Source organism: Anas acuta, chromosome 8, assembly GCF_963932015.1.
Source record: "Anas acuta chromosome 8, bAnaAcu1.1, whole genome shotgun sequence".
NCBI lineage: Eukaryota > Metazoa > Chordata > Aves > Anseriformes > Anatidae > Anas > Anas acuta.
The window spans coordinates 2,268,789-2,287,849 of NC_088986.1; the positions used below are offsets into that span (position 1 = coordinate 2,268,789).

A 19,061-nucleotide genomic window follows, 5' to 3' on the forward strand; every position below is an offset into this window, starting at 1 on the left:
ACATAATAGTTACTGCACTGTTCAGGGCAGAAACCTAAGCAGACTGGAGATATCTGAAAACAAAATCAGCAGAGAGCATTTCCAGGAAATCCTTGAGTGTCTGTAGAAAAGTGGAGGCTGCACAGAAAACGGGAAAAAGAAAACCCTCTACAGGGTTTTCACAAGAGAATTGTTACGATTTTTTTAAAAAATGTTTTAATCAAGGTGACCAGATCTACCATCAATTTTTATCCTGTAAATGAGTTAAGGCACGTAGTGGTAACACTTGTGCTAATATACATATAACATACCAATCTAATTAAACGAGTGGCATGCTTTATTCTAAATTATGACTGATGCAAGAAAGTCACAGAATAAAGCAGTAATTATTTACTCGTTTAACAGGTTTCGTAACCACTGAGCTACTGACCAAGTAATCTCGCTCTCAAATGTATTTTCTTCATTATAGGTCTCTATTCAGACAAATACGTTTGGCACTTAAATGCAAGTACTATTAATTCTGGTTAACTGTAAGCATTATTATACTGCATGCAAACTCTCTAAAAGGAAAGAAGTTAGAGGTGTTTTTTCCATACTATTATCTTAAGGCAAAGATTGTAACCAGTAATTCTTCAGTGTAATTTGACTGAAACTCCCTTCCAACCAGGAAAACAAGCAGCAAGAGTAAGCAAGGTCCCACTATCAGAGAATTACTGGAAGTACAGACAGAACTGGGGACTGCTTATGGACTTGTACAAGCACCTTTTGTGCCCATGTTGTAATCCCTGCTTCAAACAAAAAGATGGGTTAAGTGACTTTCTCAATGTCAAGTTGAATGTATATGGCAGAACAAGAAATACAATACAGATTTCTTGGCCTTTTGCTTTATCCTTTTCTTGCTGGTATCACGGCCGTCTGGGAATCTTCCAAACACTAATTACATTTCAGATCACTCCAAAATAACAGCAGAATAAATCATTTCCATTTTCCCAGGCAAGAGGACAGCCTCAGAGGCAAAATGAGTCACTCAAAGCAACACTTCAGAAATCAGTCATCAAGTTCAGAGCACGGTTCCAGTCGCCTGCTGTATCTCACTGCTGACCATCACCTGAAGTCTCTGCCAAGACTGAGAGCCTTTAAAGATTACTCAGAAACAAGATTTTGCCTTAAATCAGTGGGTTTCAATTTTTTCAGCCTCTGGATCACCAAATGCTTCCCCCACAGTAACACAGGCTTCCAAAAGTGAGTTTGATTCCTCATCACCCATGAGAAGCAGATCACTGATCCCCATGAATCCACGGACCACACGTTAAAAACACCGCTTTGGCTGAAAACATCAGGCAGAGTTGAAACCAACAGAACCATGCTCATCGCTGCCAGAAAGCTCACCTTATCGTGTTCATCTATAGAGCTCAGAATAACCTGAGCAGCATCTTTGGCGATCTGAAGCTGTGTCTCAGTGACCGAAGCCCCGTGGTCCACGATGACGACGATATGCTTGGACTGAGGTCGGACAGTAGAAACGTAGACGGGCCTGCAGGAGAATGGAAGGCAAACCACTGCCGTGAGTCATCATTTCCACGAAGATGTTTACAAGTGAAAATAGCCGAGAACTAAAAACAAGAACAGCCCCACAAAGAAACAATAACTTACAAAAGGAATTTTTGATTTTATAAGAACTTCCACCAGGAAAGACCAGCTGGGAATCCAGACCTAAAGAAACGGCCCTTGCTTTTACTGTTCCTGACTTGAACCCAAGTCAGGTGTCAGATCCTTCTCCCTCTAGCACAGCAGCTGCTTCCAGCTAGAAATAAAAAATTTTGCTGAAGCAGTGGCAGTGTTTGGGACTACTGTTTGCAGCAGGCTTTGGACTGAGCGTGATAAGCACCAATTGTTTAATGATAACTGTTGGGTGCCGGGAACATTACTCACATGGCAAGGTAAGCGCAATGGTGGGTATTTGCTGGTTACATGACAAGTAAAAACCTGTGCAGCTGTGCAGAGTTCCATTAGCATAGGGAGCTTGGTTTATTTTAATAAGAGAAGGCTTCTGGCCAAGAAAAGTTTTTCTCTTGGAGCCCTGGAGGATTTCACACGGGTTGTGCTCCACATCCCCTCAGGTATGCGCAGCTCTGAGCCGCGTGGCCCAGCTGCCTCAAACCTGGGTGAGGGCTCGGTGCTGCCACGCGTCTGTTTGTGCTAACATTAAAAAACATATTGTCAGTGAAGGGCTGCTCAGATACAGCTCAATATTGCGAGGTATGTGAGAAAGATTTCACGAGCTCTTCCAGCTCTTTCAACCTGGAAGAAATTAGGAGGATCTTCAGCAAGAAGGAAGGGGAAAATTTGACAGGGCCCCTTTTTCTTCTTTATCCCAGACCCAAAAACTACTTAAGAGTCAAGTGTGAGTTCTGGAACCTAAATTTTGGTATATTAAATTTTGTTATACTAAATTTTGTTATATTAAAGACAGCCACAGCAATCGTATCAACAGATAAAGAGACGCAGGAGGTTTTGGACAAGGCACTGCAGCAAACAACTGGCACAAATCTGTTCCTAATTGTGGAACTGCCTGCAGCTCTACCCTGGTATGAATACCTAGAACTTAGAGAGCACGTTTGATCTTCAAAGCACTTACTATTAACTAATTAATCTGTCCAAACTACCCTGCAAGGTAAATCTTAGCAGGAAAATAATATCCCTAGTTTATCCATGGAGAAGCTAAGACCAAGATTAGGTGATATGCATGAAATCACCAATGGTTTTAGTGTCAAAAGTCTGATGGAGACTCAGGTATTCCCAGCTCTCACGTCTTCAGACCGCACCTTTCCAAGGCTATAGGAAACTTAATCAAGCCCAGACGCTTCAAGCTTTGATGATACATAGAAGATAGCACCAGTAAACAGCTGATTGCTCAACTCTGTCAAGAAACCAAAGCGCTGTTCAGCTTCTGTGCATTCAGCTCTGTGGAAATGTACTTGGATGGGCTAATGCTTCCCCCGCATAGATTGATTAACTGGTACAATTAGCTAACTTGTGACCTAATGGTGACTAAAGCCACTGCACTTTCTCAGAAGAATCCACCCTTGAGTCTTGATCAATCCCCGTAGCGTTGACAGCAAACGCCGGGGGTAAAATAGCACACTGCAACTGCTTTGCTGCGTGCCTCCAGATGCAACAGGCAAGTTATTACCCTGAATAGCAAAACCATGTCACCATTTGGTTCTTTTTTCCTACAATTTTCTCAGTAGAAACAGAAAGTGTCCACTATTGCTTCCCTGCTACCCACGACGTGCCACTTGAACCTCGGGGGGAGGTACCAGAAGCGCTCTTGCTGAGGGCCGTTCCCATCTGTTATCCCTCCAGCCCCCTTCCCCAAAGCCATGCACCTGCCTCAGCGGCAGAGTACGTGCTCACTGCTTTGCTAATAGGGGTCAAGTATGAGTCAAATACAAACCAAATTTTGCCTGTGGGCTGACCTTCAATTTACAGGTTACTGCTCTGTACAGCTAATTTGATTTGAGAGATGTGAGGAACCTGTTGGCAACTGTGTCGTACTTTAAAGCTGCTTCTTCTTAAATGAAATCTAGTACTTTAAAAACAAACCTAAGAAAACCAAGGGACCCCAGCAGAAGTTACTCATGAATGTTGTTGACTTGGAAAAGCAAAACACTGGAAAAAAATCAGTACTCGAGGAATGCAATTTTTGTGCTTTGCCCCCTAAATGGTAAGGAGTCGATTCGTACCTGCTGCGGTGTTCATAGCTGCCTTTGCACCGGAACTTGTGGGCTGGGAAAACGGTGAAAATGCCTTCTTCTGAGCTGAAATACTGCCACTTAATCCCCGGGTTTGACTTCAGATTATCAGCAAGAACTGGAAGTTGGACAGGAAAAATGACAAATGAAGGAGAGTTATGAAGGGAGGGCAAACTGAGAGCTACGTTTAATGAAAGGCCTCTCTCATATGTACTTGGAGAAGAATAACCAGGGGATATAAACAAGGGGCCCAAGCAGCTCTATTTGAGGATTGCTAGAGCTTCACATCTGATTTGCAAACAGTCGAAGTCTTTTAGAAACCTAACATTAGACTTGGTAGATTTTATTTAATGGGATGACTGCTCCTGAACCTCTGAAGCATAACTGCGACGAAAGATGCCACGGCAGGAGCAAAGAAGGAAGAGATTAAGGCAATTATACATAACATGTATGCAAACACACATTTACACATAAACAGTGTCTATATGGAATTTTCACAAAGAAAAAAATGCTAAAAAAAAAAATGAAGTATGTTTTTTACACGGAAGTAACCCCAAAATACGAAACAGGCTTGCAGCTTACAGCCCCGTAAGCCAAGCTACTAACATTACCTATCTGTTTAAAAATCTCTACACGAACATTTGGCAAAAATAGCTTTACACACAAATGTGGATCAAGGAAAATCTCACCAAACAAACAGCTGAAAGGGTTAAAGAACAGGGAGAATCTTTCTTTGTTCCTCATGCTTTTGTTCGTGAAGGGTAGACAGGTACAACTCCCACTCTCAGGACTGAAGAATTTCTTCAAGTTTCTCATTATCCCTGTGCCATAATTGACAGGGCTGCAGGCTCTCATGTTGCTTGTTAGGAGCAATAACCCCTTTTTCAGGAAAAACACAGCATCTCCTCTTGGGGTTACGCAGCAGCCATCCTGTCCAAGTGCTGCCTGGCCGTTGGTGGCTCCATGCTGGTTCCACCAAGCTCACCACGAGCATCACCACCAGCTTCCCATTTTCAAAATCAAAGTAGAAAAAGAACGAAGGTAACAGCTATTAACAGCTACACAGTGACTTTCCTACAAATCTCTCAAATTCCTCCATGCCAGCTGATTATTAATTACTCCGTGTATGTGTAAAAGCTAAGAATAAAGCAGGTAGGTGACATGTTTCCAGGTGGCGTAGCCAAGCACGAAACAAGTTCAGGATGTAACTGGGGAGCGCAGATTTCAAACCCTCTTGTGGTTTATAGACCACATTCATTTTTCTTAAAACATGCTTACCTTCCCTTTTAAGTAATCTTCAAGAAAGCGCTACTTAACACCCACAAAGTCCTTTGAAAGCTCTAGCTCAGAAGCATTAACAAAGCTTTGAGTCACCTGCTGCAGAGGTGGCACTGGGCTTTCTGCCTCGTGGTGACACGGGGATGTCCCCGCTGCCACCTCCACTGCTCCCCGCAGGCCTGCTGAGGGGACGGGGACAGTGCTCTGCTGTACAGCTCCTCACCTTTTCTTGAACACTTCACTTCTGGCACTCCCCTTTGGGCTGAGACTGAAAATAGACCAGACAGCTTCATCTCCTGGATCTCATTCATTATCAAATACCCCACTATTTGGGTTGGAAACCACCGCAGGGCACATTTCAAACCCTAAGCAGATGTTCTACAACAAACTACGCAGGCAGCCCCAGTGTAAGTTCCCATCCTCAGCAGTTTAGCACCTTCTCGAGTTTCCCAGACTGGCTGTGGCCACGACGGTCTCCCAGCATTCAGCTCAGGGTAATTACCCCATAAAAACCACTATCTCTCCCCCCACACGCCACCTTTTGCATTTCCACTGTGCCTACGAGCCCCAAGGAAAGCCGTGGCTGCATCACGTTGGCCTCTGCCCAAAGCAGCAGCTTCACACGATCTTCACTCCCAAGAAGCTGCTGCCTTAGGAGATGAGATGAGGAAGAGGACCAAGGAAGAAACAGAAGAACGAGGCACTAAATTCCTACAATGATGTCAAAGCTCGTTTCTCTGCCCCTGCGTGCAGGTGACATCAACCTGGTGATGCTCTTGGGAGCACAAATCATTTTTCTACTTCATTTTCATGCTTTCAAAGAAAGCACCCATGATCTTGCAACCAAAAGTCAAACCCATTTGCAAAGGTTTTTTTGTTTCACTCAAGTCTCCCTAAATTTCTCCTAAGTCCTTGTGTTGGTGTCACACTGGAGACGATGCCAGTTTCTCGGTGCCATTTCTGTTTTGTAAAAAAAAAAAAAAGCAGGTTTTTGGTCACCGACAAGTAGTTTCTGTGTGGCAGGGACACAAAGCTGTGTGAAATTTTAATACTGCCAAATCAGAAATGTTGAGAAAAAAATTCACTTTTCATTACAAGTGAAATAAACCTAAAGCCACACGGAATTTCTAGCTGTTATAGCTAGGCCTACCAGCAATTCCTCTCCCCAGCCCTCTCCTGAGTGCATCCATCCTCTTTTCCTCTCCAAAATCCTGTCTGGAAAGCTGAGATGTGTTTCTGAGCTCATCTAGGGGGTTGCAGCCTCGTCCTCCATGCATGGGAGCGCGATGCTTGGCCACAGCTGTGGGGATCCAGGGAAGTATCTGAGAGCCTTTTATTAAGCTGTAAAGAAACACTTGAGGGGAAAAACCAACAACACCGCACCAGGTCCCCAAAACCACCCAAACCTTGGAAATATATATATGCAGTTCACAATTAACATCAAAATGTAACTGATTTTAAACAACATCGCCTTTCAGCCTCAACGTGACAAGGTTTTATTTCCTGAAAGACTTTGACCCAGGCTTCCTTCTCCCTCCTGTAACCGCTGGGAAATCTAGGTGTCTCATTAAGCTAATTGCTCAGACTGCTTTTACTAATCGAGACCAAGCTGGCACCTTCCGAGGGCTCTTCATCGGCTCGTCCTCGCCGGCTGCACGCTGAGCTGCCAAAACCCCAGGCTTAGGGGAGCTGAACCTGCCCTCAGAGGTCAGCAATGCTGAACTTAGCTCATTAGCAGCATTATATATTTATAATATAATTGCCATCAGAAAGAGGCTGAATTTCAGTTCTTCGCATGTCTCCCAGAGTCTGAAGACTATTTTCAAACCAGGTACTTGAGCACTCAAAGCCGGGCGAGAACAACGTGCCCATTTTAATTTCGCCAAGAGCATTAAAATAAAGCAGTTTATAATTACAGGCATTTTTTTAAATCGTTGCTGTATTGAAGGTGAACTCCTCATTCCCACAAGGCCATCATTTGTATTTACTTTCCCATGACAGCATCAGGGCTTCGATGCTCATTTTCCCAATAAAACAATTGGGTTTGTACCCTAACAAATTCCTCGCAGCCTCAGTGCTCCCCCTCTGCTTTTCCTCCTCTGCTCATGCTTCCTTTGACAACTCCAGCAGCTCGACGTTGCCTTCCCTGGACACCACCGATTTCACCACGTCTCGTTGCTTATTTCTTTATCCCATGACCACAGGAGACAAACTCCCATCAGATAAGCAAAAGCTGAAAAATAGGTTTTGTTTTCCTCTTTAGGTGCCCTCTTGTTTTCCATCTCAAGTCACAACAACGCCCTGCAGATATTGCCTCGTTGCTTGGTCTCTGCCAGGACACACAGCAAATGTTCTCTCTTTTGTTGTTTTTGACCAAACCTCCCCTCCCCTCAACATTTCACTCCCTCAGCTGCTTGCCTGTACTTAATTATCGCCTCATCCCTGCAGCAAAGCCAGGCTTTGGACAGGTTATACAAACAGAAGACCCCCAAAAAACACCCTGTGAGCTGCCTGCCCAGCCTAGACACCGACATTTGTCCGAGTTGGCAGCAGCAGCAGAAACGTGTGCAGGGCATTTCACTGCTACTCATCTTCCAGGCTTCCATAGGCTTGCTAAGAGCTGTGGTTCCCATTTGAACTCAAACACCAATCTAATTTTTCATTTTCTGTTTCGGATAAAATTATTTTTGCACTTTCAGTAAGCCACCTACCTCCCTACTGCAACACAAATAATATTTTGTGTTACATGCAATGATTTTACAGCTCTAAAATGAGCATCTCCGCTCTGCAAAGACCCAGCCTCGATATCCCACTGCTGGCAGGAACCTGGAGGTCTAAGCCTCACGCAGAAATCCCAGAGGTGTCCCAGGTTGGAGGCATGGATGGGGACATGAACGTCCAGCTGGGAGCTGCCTCCGTCCTCACCACGCACAACGCGGCACCACCTGACCCCAAACGCTGCTGCAGACAGAAGTTGGGAAGAATTAGCATGAGAGCATTTGAAACGATCATTCTCTCTAATTATAAATATCTAACAAAGCAAAAAGGACTTTTAGAGAGAAAGCCCTGTGTGATAGAGTTTATAAAACTTCAAAGGGAATGCGATATGATAACACTTAGCACTTCTAGATACCACTTTACATCTTCAAAGCATAGTCAAATCATTAACTAATTAATCTTCAAAGAAAAGCACAGTCAGTAAAAAAAAAAAAAAAGGGAACTGCTGAACATAATTGCTCATTATAAGAGTTTCTTACAGTCTTCTTCAGCATTACATTTATTGAGCTGCAGACCTCACAGTTCTCATCAAGCAAAAAAAAAAAAAGTTGAGTTTTCAGTGAAACACAGACACAGGCTGCAGCTCTGCTCCAAGAGGAACCTCTGTTAAAAGTCCTCATTATGGAGATACTTCAGTGATGCTCTGGAACAACAGCAGACAATGAATGTGTTTAGTTTACAAGTTAAAACGTCCTCTGACCCACAAGACTTATTCAGGACTTTCTGAGTAAAGCTGCATTCTGCCTCCTGCATTTTCTCCAGAAAAAAGCCTGCAGCTTGAACCCAATTAAAATTCTGCTGATGGCACGAGGCAGGGCTGAGGCCAGCTCGCTCCCTGGGAGCTGTTTGGACTCTGAAGGGCAAAGAAGTAACAAACATCATGGAAAGGAGGGATCCCAGCTTCCAAGCTTTAAAAGGATTTGAGCCATGAGTTACCACCCCCTCCAAACACCTCCCAACTCCTTTACCTCACCCGAGCTTTCAGCTCAAAATATAGCAAGGCAAGGAGCACGACCAAGGCACTCCACATTTTAAATGATCAAGACCCTGAGTAAGGCACAGACAAAATCTGTTGGGAAACGTGGTCCCATCCCTGCATGTTCCTGGGGAAAAGCGCTCTGCCAAAGCTGCCTGATTTGAACCAGACATTTGGGCGTTTTGGAGGCTGAGAAAAGGAAAGATTTACTGGGTCCTTGTTTATTCAAGAAGATAAAGAGCAAGCAATCTGATAACATAATGCACAGGCTCTGGGCAGAGTTTTGTCATCTAATAAATAAAGGACTACTCACAGAGTGAGGGCAGATCTCTTAATCTGACTGACTGAAGCCTGCGATTCCACGTGAAGAATAAAGACTCTCTCCTCATCTATTTTGTAGTTGTGGCTAAAGGTAATCCAAATGGAAAACTCCAGCCAAGATAAAAACAGAACCTTTTCAAGGAGAAAAAAAAAACAAAAAACACCACCACCACCAAATCAACCTGATCTCACAAAATAAAATAGCAAAAAGTGGAATTTAAGGGCTGGGAGAAGAAAAATTTTTCTATGTTTTTTCTTCTTCCTCTTTTCTCCAAGATCGTTTCCCAGCTGGGGCAGTAGGGCTGAGGCACATTTGGTGTTCTCACTCGAGGAACGGGGAAGGGAAGGTTGGAAAGCTCACCTACCGGACCTCCAAACACCTCCAGAAAAGGAGGTGAGGACTCGGGGTGCTTACTGCTTGCAGCTCTCCTGCAGAGAGCATAACTCGGTGTTTCACTGGGTTTCACTCAGCATCAGCTGGTGCTTCTCAAAGAAACCTGTTTCGGCCTCATTTTCCAGCACCAGCCCAGTCTTTCTGTTCCATTTCTCTCTCAAGGGCATCTTCTCATTCACAGAAAAGATCCTACCAAAGGCTGTTTGAGAGCTGCTAAGAGGAAAACCAGAGGAGAGTTGCTCACTGTCACCAAGTCCTGCAGTGTTTCCCTGCTCTCACCATCTCTCCAATTCCCTTGTTGTGTGCTGCCCGTGCTGCCAAGGCCATTTCGGGGAGCTTTCGAGACAGAGGCAAGGGCAGAGGAGGCACTCGAGTCTGAGTGGCGAGTCAGGACAGCGAGAACTCGCGCTTGCTTTGTCTTTGTAAAAATTCAAAACAAAAGTAAAATAAAACTCTAGCTCAGGTTATTTGTTTTCCATCACTCAAGGAGAAGGGATATTTTTTAATGCTTTTTTTTTTCTACATGGATGTTCTGCAGTATAAAAGTAAAGAATGGCTTTTCTGTTTCAAGGGCCCAGTAAGTGATTCACTCAGTGCTTTGCTTTTACTGCAGGGACTGAAAATCTGCTTTCAAAAATTATTCTGCTTAATGACAATTGAATGCGATTCTAAACATTACTATACTAATAATTACTACTTTTTATTATTTTTTAATTCCTTTTTTTATAAAAAGAGCCTGGAAATAAAACAAAGTCCAGTAAAACACAGTAAGTGAACAAAGACTGCGTATCTTCAGGATGGGACACACTGCACAAATTATGGTGATGAGACATCAGGAAATTAGCTTGTCTGGCCAGCACCTGTATTCAAGATGCAGCATACAGCTGATAGGATAAAAAGAAACCTATGGGGGCTTAGTTTTGTTAAGACAGTAACTAACCAGAATCAATGCGAAGCTATAAGAAGAGATACAGTAAGAGAGGCTAGGCATATATATCTATTTATATATAGATAGATACAGATACATAAATCCCATTTTATCCTCTTTTTTTTTTTTGCAAATGCTCCATGTATGGTAAGGATAGAATGCTGGTTCTGGCACTTAAACAGTAGGGTTAAAAAAAATCAGCATTTTGTTCTGAAAGATGCATGAGAATGAAAATAAAAACATTATATCTGCAGCCTGCATCACTTGTCAAAAGCAAACAAAAAGCCACCAAGAACTTTATGCTAAATGTAATCCTCAACCAAAACTTACTGTGCTATCTAATTTACAGCACTAAGTCAGCATAAAAAGTTGAACAGCACGACAAAACAGCTGGGCAAAACCTGAACCATGAAAGAAGAACCTGAAAACCACGTATTAGTTTCAGCTGACCGTGTAAAAAAAATGAAAATCAAAAGAAAAAAGCAAACTGTGCCACGCTGCAGAACCAAAAGCTTGATTGCTCAGGGATAAGCCATGTGCATTTAATGGTTTGAAGCATATTTCCAGCTCTTCAAGTGTGTTAGGACAACAGGTTGACAGTCAAGATAGAAACACCTTGAGAAGACAAAGAAAGGAATATTTTAGAACGTCCTTATATTTTGTAGTTTTTGCACGTCACTGCAAACACAGCCTCACATTAGCTGAGCTCTGCTAAGAAGATCAGAGAAACTTCTTTGCTTGGCCCCAACGAGAGCCGACACTACTGATGCCAAAGCAGACAGGCCTGGGAAGGAAAGTGCCTTGGAAGAAAGAAGAAAAGTGCATAAACCACAACAAAATTATCCATGGTAGGCTAGAATCAAATCTTCATGACATTTTTCTAAAGTCCTTAAGACTAAGGGCATACTTTAGGTATTGTCTTTCCATCATGAAATCTCAAATTAAGAGCATTGTGACAGTTTCAAGGAGAACTAGCTTGTTGCTATGGCAATCCGTGCTAATTCTCTATGCCAAGGAAACGTTACAGTCTAGTGGAAAAAACCTACAAGAGGAGGCAAATGCCCAAAGTATACTACTTACCAGAATTTAAATCACGCCCGGGATTGAAGGCTCTGCTGTTGACAGTGGTGGACAGTCTATCGCAGCTGATCGTTCTGGACACGTTGGTGTTAAAGTTGCCATCGAATCTGAAATGACAACAGCAGGATTAGCAGAGCAGACATTACCTATTAAGCACACGCAGCATTTACAACGGAAATAAATCTTTCTGAAGGTTCAATGAAGAAGAATTATTTGTTTGGATACTCCACCATTACACGTGTTTCTAGGGCCCATGACAAATTGTGAAACCCAAGAGGAGGGGGGATAAACTCATCACAGCTGGATTGCATCTGCTCCCTAACATGATACATTACATTTTTCCTCTCAGTATTCCCTGAAAGATAGGATCAGGGGAGACTGAGCCCTTTTATCTAGATTTAAAGAGGTTCCAGCTTGGGACGAGGCAAAGCATCCAGGCATGCTATCGGCAGGTGTCTCCTCCTGATGTCACACCAGGTTTTCTCTTGCTGTTAAGATCCTTTCACCAGCACTAATATTTTCTCTGCTGCTTTTAAAAAGCATATATAAACCTAATACCTCATATGAAGATTCCCTCTTTATGTCCTTAGGAAAAAAATCTAGAAGTAGATCAACACAAACCCATTTTCTGTAGCAATGTTTGAGGATTTACATTCTGAAGAGCATAACGAATTTGAGTATGAAGCTTTGTTACATTTCATTAGGTAAAATAATTCCAATACATCCCTAATTCTAATCCCAGAATCATCGCGGTTGGAAAAGACCTTCAAGATCACCAAGTCAATGCACAAAGTAATTCAGTAATTTTAACGACAATAAAACCTAATTAAACCAAGGCCTTAACAAAATCAAAATAAGAAGGGTTTTAAAGGTTAAGTAACTATAAACATTTCTGAAGCTTTCAAGGACTTAAAAGCAGTTTTGTATCATTTACATAAGGCCAGTTTTGCTCATTAATAACTTTGTGACCTTGAACTCTTGATGGCGTTTGACTTACAGTCTCATTGTTCATGGACTTCCAAAACTATTTACCTCCTATCAGAGATTTTTCCTACCATCAATTTATTTCTGAGAAACCACAACAAACTACAAGCGAGGCCTGCGGAAAATCACGTTTTGGAAGGGGAGCCTGGCTTGCCTTGCTGGAGTGCTGCCTGATAAGAAGTCTTGGAGAGAATCTGGGCAGAACAGGGGCTTGTTGAATACTGTCAAGACTGAAAGAGCAAATTAGAGGACATACAGCTGTGTCAGAAGATACTAACTTGATTAATACCAGTGGCACATCGATAGCTTAGAAACACTTACACAACCCTCACCCAGTGCCATCCCAATGCTTTCTCTTTAGATCAAAGCCCGTGCATATCACATACACACCCTTTCTTTAGTTGTTTATCGTCAGCTGCACGTAGATGGTTAACCTGAGGTTACTTTTTTCATGCACGTGCATGCACACAGATATAAACAGATGTACACACACAAACACACACGTGCCATAACACAGCGGAAGCCCAAAGTACTGTAACACTGCTGAGGACAACAAGCGCCGCTCTTCTGGTTGAAAATGGTCATTAAGAAATTGGAATCTGAGAATTTGCAACTAGTTCAAGCAGCGAGGTGCCCTGTAAGAACGGGAAGGGATCTTCTTGTTCTATCCTTGCAGGGCGCGTGCCGTAACGGCTGGGCTTCCCAGGCACACCAGATAATTAGACAACGAGCTCCTAAGCCATCCCACTAAAACAACAATCAACAGAAACAAAAACTGAGCCCGCAGACAGATGGAACTGGTTACCACAAGGAAATATCAAGTTATGACCACAGGAAGGGAGCCTTTTAAAGCAAACTAAATCTCTCCTAATCCACTATCTCCTTGTTCGGCCCGATTCAAAGTAATTTCTTCCTCAAGGAACAAAGCTGAGGCTGCCTGAAGCCAGCCAGACGCAGGATCTGCCCCATCTCCTGGCTGTGGGACCCGCGCGTGCAGGATGCGGCGGAAGCTTTTATGACTTACAAGAGATCTGCAGAGACTCAGGAAAAGAAAAATTTGTTAGCAGGCTTAAGACCACCACTTCTGTACATGAATGGATCCACTGTCAGAAACGTTACGATCACAGAACCAAACAAATGTTCCTGAAATGGGGGCGAGAGCTCAGTGCAAGCAGCACGCAGAGGTCATGAGTTGGCATTTTGGGCATCGCCCACGCCAGCACGGCCCGACTTCAGGTTGGGACGAGTTGTTTGCTTAAAGCAGAGGCTTCACTTGTGAGCGGAGAGTGCAGCACAGCCTTCCCCGTACCAAGAAATTTGCCCCTCAAGTAGAAAAGTCATTTCCTGAGAACTTGGTACTCGGCTCCCAAATAACCTCCTGAACCACAAATAATCCCTCTTATGCAAATGCGTAGCTGAACGTCAGACACTGACTTCTTTGGTCTTAACAACAGATTAAATATTATGACTTCTGCAGAGTCACAAAATGTTTTGTTTCACATGGTTACAGCTCACGAGAGCCACGGCTCAGTTTGCAAAGCCCTCTAACTGACCTTCAGAATATGCAGAAATCAGCATTACTGATGACAACTCTTTAATTTTTAGGATCTTCACTGCTATGTAGAATTGTCATTGAAAAAAATAAGTATTTCCTTAAATTAGCATGCTTTAAAAGGGATTTAATCAATACTCATAAACACTATATACATTTTAAAGTATATGGTATTAGTCTTAAAAAGATGAACGAGACTGGTGATGGACAGAGTTAGAGTTACTGAGGCAGCAATGTTTTTTTCAGCTCCTACCAAGCAAGCAAAAGTTGTGTTGATTTTTTGTTGGAGGGGGAATCTCAGGATTCAGACGAGTTGATGAAGGATGGACTGCCCAAAGAACAATTTTATCTGTGGGCAAAACCAGCTGGGGAAGAGCTAGAGACTGCAAACGACACATCTCAGTGCTAAAGAAATATTTCCAAGGAATACTGGGGAACGAACTCTGAGGGAAGGCTAATGACTTTTCAGGATGTTAGCTAATTGCCCCAGTGCTCCCATCAAAACCTATTAGCAATGGCAACAGGCTACCTCATTAGCAACTAACATCATCCGTGTCTCAGAACACCAGCAATAAACGCTGGGGGTTAACTCAGAATCATCTGCAGTCTTCCTCTGCTCCTAATTTTATTTCATGGCAAAAATCCCCTCTCACACTCACTGGAAACAACGTGTGCACCCTGCCATACAGTTCTTACACCGCTCAAACTACCAGCTTGAAGTTACCAGAGCGAGAAGCTGCATTTATCTGGATTTATAATGTGTGAAAGATCAACACAGGCAAGGCCCTCAGCTCTTCTCGGGGAGTCCTGTGCTGCCCATCAGGAAAATGAAGGAAGATATACTAAATAATCAGCAGCAGAGCTGGGGAAGGAAAGGGAAAAGTTACTGCAGCCTGGGCCAGCCCTCTTTTCTCTTGCCATAGCACACACAGAAGAGAAGGACCGAGGCAGCGTGCGGCAAGCCGACCGTCGGGCTTTTGTGACCATTGATCACGCTGGAGAATTTTGGGTGTGCTTCTTCTGGACACCGTTATGTTGTTTCAATTAAGGACACGCTATTAAACAAGCTGCTGATCCCCGCCATTAAAACAGCAATTAAACCAAAGCCTCAACGCCGCAACGTGGTGGTTGCAGTGAACTCAAGGAGTTTCCTCGGCTGTAGCTGCTGCCCTTACCTCCCCTGCGATGTATGCATGCGATGCACGTTGTCAGCAGGAGCCGTGCAAATCTTCACATCATTTAGTTTGGAAGAAGTTATTAAAAATCAGTACCGGAGGATTTGCAGACATGTATCGATCTCCACCCTTTCTCTGTACAGAAGAGACTGAGTTTTAAGGAATTTCTCCTTTAATTTTAACAGTTTTTCTCACTTCTGCCAGCAGAAAAGATGACAGAGTGAGTACCAGCTGTCTGACCGAGATCTCGGTTGGAATTTGGCCCCAAAATTTCCAACACCACGGCCAAAACTTCGGGATGTCTTCCAAAATTCTTACCAGAAGGAAAAAGCAAAAACACTACCACAACTCTCCAGTCAGATGTAATTAGTTTTTGTATAAACTTAAACAAGAGCCAAAAAAAAAAAGAAGCCCTCCCCACTGGCTGAAATTCAGATTCAAGAAAAGCCCAGCTCCCCCCATCCCCCTTTCCCTGCCTCTCTCTAAAAATCCCTTCCTTCTGGATTCACTTTAATGAACAACTGATCGAAACTGCATCCCGAGGGAGCAAACAGAGCCGCGACTCCCACTTTGATCTCTTCCCCATGGAGAAACGCGCTCCCTGCCTGGCTTGCAAGATGTTCACTTGATTGACGTTTGCTCTGATGTGCAAACTGCTTTGAACTTCAGACATTTAATTCCCATCAGGCTGCACTCATTTTTATTCTCCTTCAACAGGATTTACAAGCAGGAGATCAGCAAATGCAGAAGATAAAATAAATTTGCAGAAGCTTTGAATCTTACATCAAAACAGCGCTCAAGTGAGCTCCAATTGGATTTTGCTCAGCCTGAATTTGCAGCGTAAATCAGCCTCTTTTGTACAGTTGCAGTTTAGGGGAAAAAATGGAGGAGCTGTGCACAAAAATGGCATTTGAGCAGCCACCATGGGGTCCACGTTGTTTTGAGCCTCATTTTGTTCTGTCCCGGTCCATTTATATGAATGATTTCAGTATGCAAATGAAATTAGGTGAGTTCACTGAAAATTCAGCATTTCCTCGGAAATTCTCTGCTAGATGTGTTTTCCTGAGAGTAAGACAAGATCTTCAACCATATTTTACTTGCTTACGTACTTAGGTAGAGCAGGAAAACCATTTATTTAAATGGAATGCTGGAAAAACAAAATTTTAATGAATAAACTCAAGAAAAAGCTACTGAGGATTCAGTTCACCACTTCCTTATGGTATATAAGTTGTTGTAATTATTTCAACTCCTGCTTGAGAAAGTCCAAGTGTATTTATTTGTACAGAGAGAGAAATTTGTCCTCGAGAGGGATTTCCTACCTACCTGCTGCAGCTCCTGAACAAAACCAGGCAGTGCCAGGAGTGGCACTGTGCAGGCTCCCTGCATCTTCTGGAAAGCCACATGCATTGCTGCAGCCTGATACTCTGCAGGAACAGCAAACACGGCTTCAATTTCATCGAGAGCGGCCCACCCACTTCTCCTTTGGAAGTGCAGCTCTTAAGATACTGCAGCGACTGAATGGATGCCCGTTATCTCCCACTTGACTGCTCCGAGAGCAAAGATAAACACCGAAAGAGCTGCGATAAAACCCGAGCGCGTTAGCAAATATTTAACCATCTGTTTAAAAAGGAAAAAGGCAGACCACTTCTGAGGGCGCTATCGCGGCCCGGGAGTAAATGATTTTCCAAAATAGGTTTGTAAACTCACTTCTTCAAACAGCTCGATGAGCGCGGGGAAGGCAGCGCTGCCCGGCGGTGTTTCACCACCAAATATTTCTCCGTTCTGCTCCTTTCACGACTTTAGATAAAGGCATTCCTGAAGCACTCGTGACGTTGTTAAACAAAGAACCAAAATAGATTTCCAGCTGCCCCAAACCACGTACATTAGCAGGAAAAGCACCAGATGTGCAGCCACGCACATCTTCAGGTCCCCGTGACGCTTTTCCACGAGCGCCAGCCTTGAAACCTGTGTTGAGGTGCAGAGAAGGGCGAGGGGGACACCCCACCTGCACACACCAGGACAAAAACAGGGCAGCAGCAGGTGCTCAGGAGAACCCACTGCTACCTGCTGCAGTCCCACCTCCCCCCATCCACACCAGTTCCCAGACTTCCCAACAACCCATCGATGGCTTTCTCAGGACATGGAGATCCCTGATGAACAGGAGACACGGAGGCATTATCCTCTTCAGCAGGAAGATGCTTTAACTACAACACTGCCGTGTAAATGACCACCCAATTCAATCCTGAAAGGGAATGTCTGCAGACTGCTGCAATCTGTTTTCAGGGCTCCTTCAGCAGCCTTTATGGGCGAGCAAACACGAAGCCCTGTGTTTCCAGCAGGGATTTCTTTAAGGGTTAGAAGACGCCCGTCGCCTGGCATCCTTTTTCCTTATCTCCCACGGGTTTACCTACTCACTATGCTAGGAGCCTGGAGCACTTTACCCATCCCAACCCCGCCTGGCTGGGGTGCTGCCTCGTCAAAACTGCTGCAGGTGCCCCCTCCATGGGGCACGAGGCCCTGGGGAAGGGATCCGAGCTCCAGGCTCTGTCCTCCCCGCAGGAGGGGACATTTGCCCCGTCTGCTGCCGCACTCCAAGTGCCTCTGTCTGGTTGCTGCTTCTTCTGTTGTCCCTCCTGCTGTTGCCGTCCTCTTCTTTCCATTCCCAATCCTTGAGCAGAACTGGAACCAGCACCAGCTGGACGGGAAGCAACGAACAGCAAAAAACTGCAGAAAAACCCACACAGCCCCCGCTCTGCTCCCTAACTGCAACCACGAAGCGCATTCACTGGGGCTCCTCGCTGCGGGAGCCACCACCACACAATGGCAATAAAACAAATATTGTTTTCCTTGTCATATCTTCCTACGCCGCTAAACAAGCAGTCTCCAGGCCAAGTGCATTTTCTGTTCCAGTTGGTGCTTTGCTGGTCCCATTTGGTGTCGTTTATGTCTGGGCGCTGGGTGCGGCGCTCCCCCAGCTTATCTCCTGTCCCACAAACTGTCTCCTAAAGCCACCGCGCAGATTTTCAGGATGAATACAAGCAAACACAAGGCCACACATGGATAATGCGGTCGATAATAACAAGTCTAAGCTAAATAAAGATGCCAAGCCATTACAAAAAAATCAAGAGTAAAACAATAAACCTCTCTCTACATATTTCACCATCACCAACTGATACAGGCTTTAACAGGCCAACAACATCGCACAGCAATAAAACTTTAAAACAAATGAAAATATTTGGAGGAAAAATGTGGAGAAAACCACTTTAAATTATACTGCTCTGATAGCTTCGGGTACTGCTTTCCAGCAGAACCATTACCAGTTACGCCTGCTTTTAATGGGCAGGAACATGCAACCAAACAATGTGAAGGATATTTGAGGAGCTTTTGCACTTCAGTGAAAATCTCAGGTTTTTCTTTTTCTGACCAAGGAGAAAGAAACATGATATGGGAGTTTTTAGGGAGCTCACCTCCCTTCATGGAAGTTGCATCTTGGATGCCCAAACTTGTTGCGTTCCCAAAGCACTTCCAGTGAGGTCCATAGCAGTGTAAAGGAATAACGCAGGAATCAGCTGCCAGCATGAAATGCCCTCAAACCAAGGGGTGTCAGAGTGTATTTAGAGGCTGAACACAGGACAGAAAGCCTCAAAGATCCTGGCACAAGCCCTTAGATTTACCTCAGAAACCCAGGCTGCAGGTAACATGCTGCTGACACTGTGCTTGCACCAAATTTTTACTCAAGTGAGGAAGGCTGCTTGCAAACAGCGCTCTGACCAAGAAAAGGAATACATGGGGTTCAGCAGAGGTAACAAAAAGCTTCTAAGCTTCAAGGATAAGCTGTCACTGGCAAAACCGTACCCAGAT

At 44.0% G+C, this 19,061-nt stretch overlaps 1 protein-coding gene across 3 annotated transcripts in view; it reads right to left on the minus strand.

Moving 5' to 3' along the window:
* Positions 1–19,061, minus strand: part of CACHD1 (cache domain containing 1) — a 96,157-nt gene that overhangs the window by 32,600 nt on the left and 44,496 nt on the right. For all 3 annotated transcript variants that reach the window (XM_068690116.1, XM_068690117.1, XM_068690118.1), the window contains exons 4-6: positions 11,490–11,596; positions 3,726–3,852; positions 1,369–1,513 (exon numbers count right to left, since the gene is read on the minus strand). In XM_068690116.1, the coding sequence (XP_068546217.1) occupies positions 1,369–1,513; positions 3,726–3,852; positions 11,490–11,596 (379 nt within the window). The remainder of the gene's footprint in view (positions 1–1,368; positions 1,514–3,725; positions 3,853–11,489; positions 11,597–19,061) is intronic.